The sequence below is a fragment of the Passer montanus genome, unplaced genomic scaffold (assembly GCF_014805655.1).
Source record: "Passer montanus isolate IOZ18808 unplaced genomic scaffold, ASM1480565v1 scaffold832, whole genome shotgun sequence".
Taxonomy (NCBI): domain Eukaryota; kingdom Metazoa; phylum Chordata; class Aves; order Passeriformes; family Passeridae; genus Passer; species Passer montanus.
The window spans coordinates 1-8,424 of record NW_024373613.1 but is presented as its reverse complement, the minus strand read 5'-3'; the positions used below and the strand labels follow the sequence as shown (position 1 = coordinate 8,424).

Genomic DNA, 8,424 nt, shown 5'->3' with positions numbered 1-8,424 from the left:
ATTTCCTCCAATTTTCCTCTGACTTTTCCCCAATTTTTCTCTGACTTTTCCCAACTTTCCCCCTGACTCTCCTCAATTTTCCCCCTGACTTTTCCCATCTTTTCCCCTGATTCCTCCTGATTTTCCCCCTGACTCCCCCCAATTTTCCCCCTGACTTTTCCCAACTTTTCCCCAGTTTTCCCTGTGACTTTTCCCAACTTTCCCCCTGACTCCCCCCAATTTCCCCCTGACTTTTCCCATCTTTTCCCTGATTCCTCCTGATTTTTCCCCTAATTCCCCTCCATTTCCCCCTGACTTTTCCCAGTCCTGGGATCGGCCCCCGGGCATGGAGAAATTTTTGATTTCCCAGAAGTTGGAATTTGGGAGGTTTTGGGCAAATCATGGAAGATTTGGAGCTGCTGTTCCCACTTCTTAGTGATGGGAAAGGAAGAATTTTGCTCATTTGAGGGATAAATTCCATGGAATTATCTCTGGAATATTCCTGGGATCGCCCCCCAGGGATGGAGAAATCCGGGATTTCCCTGGGGGTGGAGTTTGGGAGGTTTTGGGCAAATCCTGGGAGATTTGGAGCTGCTGTTCCCACTTCTTAGTGATGGGAAAGGAAGAATTTTGCTCATTTGAGGGATAAATTCCATGGAATTATCTCTGGAATATTCCTGGGATCGCCCCCCAGGGATGGAGAAATCCGGGATTTCCCTGGGGGTGGAGTTTGGGAGGTTTTGGGCAAATCCTGGAAGATTTGGAGCTCCTGTTCCTGTTTTTGCTGAAGGAATTTTGCTCATTCCAGGGATAAATTCCATGGAATTATCTCTGGAATACTCCTGGGATCACTCCCTGGGGATGGAGAAATTTTGGATTTCCCAGGGGTTGGAGTTTGGGTGGTTTTGGGCAAATCCTGGAAGATTTGGAGCTGCTGTTCCCACTTTTTAGTGATGGGAAAGGAAGAATTTTGCTCATTTGAGGGATACATTCCATGGAATTATCTCTGGAATATTCCTGGGATCACCCCCAGGGATGGAGAAATCCGGGATTTCCCAGGGGGTGGAGTTTTGGGGGTTTTGGGCAAATCCAGGGAGAAATTTTAGGCAAATCCAGGGAGAAATCAGGTTTTTATTGGAGTTTTTGCTTTTATTTTTTGCTCCTTTTTTGTGATGCAAAGGAGGAATTCTTCTCATTCCTGGGAGCTGCCATTCCTGTTTTTGCTGAAGGAATTTTGTTCATTTGAGGGATAATTCCTTGGAATTATCTCTGGAATAATTCTGGGATCACCCCCTGGGGATGGAGAAATTTTGGATTTCCCTGGGGTTGGAGTTTGGGTGGTTTTAGGCAAATCTGGGGAGAATTCAGATATTTATTGGAATTTGCACTCCCATTTTTTTGCTGATGGAAAGGAGGAATTTTGCTCATTCCAGGGGGAAAATCCCATGGGATCCTCACCCTGGAATCACCCTCAGAGCTGGATAAATCCCAATTTCCCCCAAAATGAAATTTAACTTTTTACTCCATCAACCCAAAGAAAATTCAGCTTTTTTGGGGAACCGCTGTTTCCTTTTTTTTGCTGAAGGAAAGGGGGGAATTCTGACCATTCTGGGTGGGAATTCCAGGATTTTTCCTGTTTCCAATCTTGGTTTTTCCTGGCAGGATGCCCTGGCAGGGGGACACCAACAACATGATCGACAGGTTCGACGTCCGTGCTCACCTGGATTTCATCCCCATGTACACCCCGGCCCTGCTCAGCCCCACGTAAGACTCCCAAAAAATTCCCATAAGATTCCCAAAAAATTCCCAAAGAATTCCCAAAAAAATTCCCATAAGATTCCCAAAAAATTCCCGTAAGATTCCCAAAAAAATGCCATAAGATTCCCAGAAAAATCCCGTAAGTTTCCCAAAAAAATCCCGTGAGATTCCCCAAAACATTCCCATAAGAGTCCTGAAAAAATTCCCATAAGATTCCCAAAAATTTCCAAAGCATTCCTGAAAAAATTCCCGAGGAATTCCCAAAAAAATTCCCTAGGAATTCCCAACAGTTTCGGAGCTGGGATCCTGCCAGGGCTGACCCAAAAAAATTCCCATAAGATTCCCAAAAAATTTCCGAGGAATTCCCAATGGTTTTGGGGCTGGGATCCCACCAGGACTGGTGGGAGGGTCCTAAATCCGTGTTTTGACCCCAAAATCTGCATTTGATCTCAGAAAATCCCTTGAAATTCCACTTTGGATCCATGAAATTCAATTTGGATGCTCAAAATCTGTCTTTGATGCCAATGATCCCTGTTTTAATCCCAAAAATCCACGTTGGATCTGTAAAAATGTGTGTTTGAGTGCCAAAATCTCCCTTTGGAGTCATAAAATCCATATTGGATCCCCAAAATCTCCCTTTGAACCTCGAAATCCCCATTTTGATCCAAAATCCCCTCAGAATTCCTATTTTTCCAACTCACCAGAGCAGGTATCAGATGCACACAAATATAACTATGGGTGGGAAGATTCCTAAAAATACGCTTTTTTCCCCCCTCAAGTTCAACCTTTTTAGCACAAAATCCTCGTTTGACCCTTAAAATCTACCTTTAACTCCCAAAATTCCCATTTTGAGCCCAACATCCCCTTAGAATTCCCATTTTTCCACCTCACCAGAGCAGGAATCAGACAAGTGCAAATGCAACTACAAGGAGTGAGGCCCTTATAATCCACTTTTTTTCCTCCAAATCCAGCATTTTTTAGCATAAAATCCTTGTTTGACCCTCAAAATCCACCTTTAACCCCCAAAATTCCCATTTTGATCCCAAAATCCCCTCAGAATTCCCGTTTTTCCACCTCATCAGAGCAGGAATCGGATGAGCGCAAATGCAACTGTGAGAGGGAAGGCCCTCATAATCCACCTTTTTTTCCCTCCAAATCCAGTTTTTTCCCCCCCAATCCACCTTGGGACCCCAAAATCCACCTTTAAGCCCCAAAATCCCCGTTTTGATCCCAAAATCCCCTCAGAATTCCCGTTTTTGCAGGTCACCGGAGCAGGAGTCGGACGAGCGCAAATGCAACTACGAGCGGTACCGGGGCCTGGTGCAGAACGACTTCGCTGGCAGTGAGTCCCTTTATTCCTGTTTTTTTTGGAATTCTGGCCCCTCTGGATCCCCTGGGGGTGGTTCCCGTGGGATTTAGGGAATGATTTGATCCCAAAATTCCCGATCCCAGTCTCGGAGGAGCAGTGCCTGTACCAGATCTACATCGACGAGCTCTACGGGGGCCTGCAGAAACCCAACGAGGATGAGAAGAAAAAGTGAGGGAAAAAAAGTCGGAATTCCTGGGAAATCACCGGGAATGCACCCCCACACCCTTGGGAATGATCCTAATTCTGGGATAATGCCCCCAGTCCCAGTATTCCCATTCCCCCTCACAATTCCCCTTTTCCCTCACAATTCCCCCTCACAATTCCCATTTTTCCTCAGAATTCTGATTTTCCCTCACAATTTCCCCTCAGAATTCCCATTCCCCTTCATGATTTCTAATTCTGGGATAATGCCCCCAGTCCCAGTTTTCCCCTCGCTCCTTTGCTGGAATCTCCCCCAAAACCATCCTGGGAAGGGCTCCTGGTTTTGCCTGGGGGGTTCTGGCTTGGGATTCCCATTTTTCCTTGGGATTCCTCAGAGCTCCCATTTTTCCTTGGAATTCCAACTTGAAAATCCCTTTTTCCCTCAGAATTCCTGTTTTCCCTCATAATTCCACCTCAGGCCTCTCATTTTTTCCTTGAGATTCCCTTTTTTCCTCACAGTTTCCTCTCAGAATTCCCATTTTTCCTCAGAATTCCCATTTCCCCTCACAATTCCCCCTTACAATTCCTTCTCAGGGCTCTCATTTTCCCTCACAATTCCCCTTTTCCCTCACAATTCCCATTCCCCCTCACGATTCCCATTCTCCCTCAGAATTCCCATTTTCCTTCAGTATTCCCATTTTCCCTCATGATTCCCCCTCACAATTCCCCTCACGATTCCCCCTCACAACTCTTTCTCAGAGCTCCCATTTTCCCTCACAGTTTCCCCTCACAATTCCCATTTTCCCTCACAATTCCCATTTCCCCTCACAATTCCGCATCATTTTCCCTCACTATTCTCCCTCACAATTCCCATTCCCCCTCACAATTCCCCTTTTCCCTCACAGTTCCCCCTCAGAATTCCCATTCCCCCTCATGATTCCTTCTCAGGGCTTCCATTTTCCCTCAGAGTTTCCCCTCACAATTCCCATTTTCCCTCACGATTCCCATTTTCCCTCACGATTCCCATTCTCCCTCACGATTCCCATTCCCCCTCACAATTCCCATTTTCCCTCAGAGTTTCCCCTCACAATTCCCATTCCCCCTCACAACTCTTTCTCAGAGCTCCCATTTTCCCTCACAGTTTCCCCTCACAATTCCCATTTTCCCTCACAATTCCCATTTCCCCTCACAATTCCGCATCATTTTCCCTCACTATTCTCCCTCACAATTCCCATTCCCCCTCACAATTCCCCTTTTCCCTCACGATTTCCCCTCACAATTCCCCCTCATTTTCCCTCACAATTCCCCCTCAGAATTCCCCTTTCCCCTCACAATTGCCCTTTTCCCTCACGATTCTCCCTCACGATTACCATTTTCCCTCACAATTCCCCCTCACAATTCCCCTTTCCCCTCACAATTCCCCTTTTCCCTCACGATTCTCCCTCACGATTATCATTTTCCCTCACGATTCTCCCTCACAATTCCCATTTCCTGTCACGATTCCCCTTCACAATTCCCATTCCCCCTCAACGATTCCCCCTCACAATTCCCCTTTTCCCTCATGATTCTCCCTCACAATTCCCGTTTTCCCTCACAATTCCCCTTTTCCCTCACAGTTCCCCCTCACAATTCCCATTCCCCCTCACAATTCCCCCTCATTTTCCCTCACAATTCCCCCTCAGAATTCCCCTTTCCCCTCACAATTCCCCTTTTCCCTCCGAGGCCCTTCCCGGGCCCTGGGCCTTCCCGAGGGGATCTCCGCGCGGGGAGAAGCCCCGGGCTGGAGGGATTTGTGTCCCAAACCTCCCCAGGCTGGCGGAAAAAAAGGCTTCCATAGGCTACACCTACGAGGACAGCACGGTGGAGGAGCTGGAGAATTCCCTGGAAAAACGAGCCGGGGACGAGGAGGACTCCGAGGAAGACTCCAACACCGACGAGGACGAAGTGATCCCGGACATCGGTAACGCATCCGAGGCTTTCGGCCGGGATTCGGGGATCGTTGCCGGGCGGAATTCCAGGATTTTCCGGGCGTTTTTCCAGACGTGGAGGTGGACGTGGATGAGCTGAACCAGGAGCAAGTGGCCGACCTGAACAAGCAGGCCACCACCTACGGCATGGCCGAGGGGGATTTCGTCAGGTATGGCCCAGAAAAACCTCGGGAAGAGCCGGGATTCTACCCCAAAACCACCCTGGGGAGAGCTCCTGCTTTTCCTTGGCATTTTGGCTCGGGAATCTCATCTTCCCTTAGGATTTTCTCCTGGAAATCCCATTTTTCCCGGGGATTTTGGCTCAGGAATCCCATTTTCCCTTGGGATTCTTTCCTAGAAATCCCATTTTCCCTTAGGATTTTCTCCTGGAAATCTCATTTTTCCTTGGGATTTTCTCTTGGGAATCCCATTTTTCCTTGGGATTCTCTCCTGGAAATGCCATTTTTCCTCGAGATTGTCTCCTGGAAATCCCATTTTTCCTGGGGCTTTTGGCTCAGGAATCCCATTTTCCCTTGGGATTCTTTCCTCTAAATCCCATTTTCCCTTAGGATTTCCTCCTGGAAATCTCATTTTCCCTTGGAATTCTGCCTCAGATCTTCCTGGTTTTCCCTTTTCCCTGAGGTTCTGCCTTGAAAATGCCATTTTCACCTGAAATTCTGCCTTAAAAATCCCATTTTTCCCTGAAATTCCGGCTCAGGGCTCCCCCTTTTCCTCAGAATTTGGGATCTTCCCCCAAACCCCGACGAGCTCTACGGGGGCCTGCAGAAACCCAACGAGGATGAGAAGAAAAAGTGAGGGAAAAAAAGTCGGAATTCCTGGGAAATCACCGGGAATGCACCCCCACACCCTTGGGAATGATCCTAATTCTGGGATAATGCCCCCAGTCCCAGTTTTCCCCTCGCTCCTTTGCTGGAATCTCCTCCAAAACCATCTTGGAAATAGCTCCTGGTTTTGCCTGGGGGTTTCTGGCTTGGGATTTCCATTTTCCTCTCAGAATTCCAGCTCAGATTTCCCATTTTCCCTCAGAATTCCCGTTTTCCCTCACAATTCCCCCTCAGAATCTCCATTTTCCCTCACAATTCCCATTTCTCCTCACAATTCCTTCTCAGGGCTCTCATTTTCCCTCACAATTCCCCTTTTCCCTCACAATTCCCCCTCACAATTCCCATTTTTCCTCAGAATTCTGATTTTCCCTCACAATTTCCCCTCAGAATTCCCATTCCCCTTCATGATTTCCCCTCACAATTCCCATTCCCCCTCACAATTCCCCTCACGATTCCCCCTCACAACTCTTTCTCAGAGCTCCCATTTTCCCTCACAGTTTCCCCTCACAATTCCCATTTTCCCTCACAATTCCCATTTCCCCTCACAATTCCGCATCATTTTCCCTCACTATTCTCCCTCACAATTCCCATTCCCCCTCACAATTCCCCTTTTCCCTCACAGTTCCCCCTCAGAATTCCCATTCCCCCTCATGATTCCTTCTCAGGGCTTCCATTTTCCCTCAGAGTTTCCCCTCACAATTCCCATTTCCCCCTCACAATTCCCATTTTCCCTCACAATTCCCCTTTTCCCTCACGATTTCCCCTCACAATTCCCCCTCATTTTCCCTCACAATTCCCCCTCAGAATTCCCCTTTCCCCTCACAATTCCCCTTTTCCCTCACGATTCTCCCTCACGATTATCATTTTCCCTCACGATTCTCCCTCACAATTCCCATTTCCTGTCACGATTCCCCTTCACAATTCCCATTCCCCCTCAACGATTCCCCCTCACAATTCCCCTTTTCCCTCATGATTCTCCCTCACAATTCCCGTTTTCCCTCACAATTCCCCTTTTCCCTCACAGTTCCCCCTCACAATTCCCATTCCCCCTCACAATTCCCCCTCATTTTCCCTCACGATTTCCCCTCACAATTCCCATTTTCCCTCACAATTCCCCTTTTCCCTCACGATTTCCCCTCACAATTCCCCCTCATTTTCCCTCACAATTCCCCCTCAGAATTCCCCTTTTCCCTCACGATTCCCCCTCACGATTCCCATTTCCCCTCACAATCCCCCTTTTCCCTCCCCATTCCCCCTCACAATTCCCCCTCATTTTCCCTCACAATTCCCCCTCAGAATTCCCCTTTCCCCTCACAATTCCCCTTTTCCCTCCGAGGCCCTTCCCGGGCCCTGGGCCTTCCCGAGGGGATCTCCGCGCGGGGAGAAGCCCCGGGCTGGAGGGATTTGTGTCCCAAACCTCCCCAGGCTGGCGGAAAAAAAGGCTTCCATAGGCTACACCTACGAGGACAGCACGGTGGAGGAGCTGGAGAATTCCCTGGAAAAACGAGCCGGGGACGAGGAGGACTCCGAGGAAGACTCCAACACCGACGAGGACGAAGTGATCCCGGACATCGGTAACGCATCCGAGGCTTTCGGCCGGGATTCGGGGATCGTTGCCGGGCGGAATTCCAGGATTTTCCGGGCGTTTTTCCAGACGTGGAGGTGGACGTGGATGAGCTGAACCAGGAGCAAGTGGCCGACCTGAACAAGCAGGCCACCACCTACGGCATGGCCGAGGGGGATTTCGTCAGGTATGGCCCAGAAAAACCTCGGGAAGAGCCGGGATTCTACCCCAAAACCACCCCGGGGAGAGCTCCTGCTTTTCCTTGGCATTTTGGCTCGGGAATCTCATCTTCCCTTAGGATTTTCTCCTGGAAATCCCATTTTTCCCGGGGATTTTGGCTCAGGAATCCCATTTTCCCTTGGGATTCTTTCCTAGAAATCCCATTTTCCCTTAGGATTTTCTCCTGGAAATCTCATTTTTCCTTGGGATTTTCTCTTGGGAATCCCATTTTTCCTTGGGATTCTCTCCTGGAAATGCCATTTTTCCTCGAGATTGTCTCCTGGAAATCCCATTTTTCCTGGGGCTTTTGGCTCAGGAATCCCATTTTCCCTTGGGATTCTTTCCTCTAAATCCCATTTTCCCTTAGGATTTCCTCCTGGAAATCTCATTTTCCCTTGGAATTCTGCCTCAGATCTTCCTGGTTTTCCCTTTTCCCTGAGGTTCTGCCTTGAAAATGCCATTTTCACCTGAAATTCTGCCTTAAAAATCCCATTTTTCCCTGAAATTCCGGCTCAGGGCTCCCCCTTTTCCTCAGAATTTGGGATCTTCCCCCAAACCCCACCCTGATCCCTTTTTTTTTTT

General features: G+C 48.4%; 1 protein-coding gene across 1 annotated transcript; it reads left to right on the top strand.

The window, feature by feature from the left end:
- Positions 1-1,400: 1,400 nt before the first annotated feature.
- LOC120513578 (CLK4-associating serine/arginine rich protein-like) lies at positions 1,401-7,960 on the top strand (the record flags this gene model as incomplete). The annotated part of the gene is made up of 8 exons (XM_039733144.1): positions 1,401-1,743; positions 3,000-3,079; positions 3,190-3,274; positions 5,059-5,207; positions 5,288-5,384; positions 5,952-6,026; positions 7,485-7,633; positions 7,714-7,960. Coding segments are annotated over exons 1-8 (983 nt in total), but the record flags the coding sequence as incomplete, so codon positions are not given.
- Between the last annotated feature and the right edge of the window lie 464 nt (positions 7,961-8,424).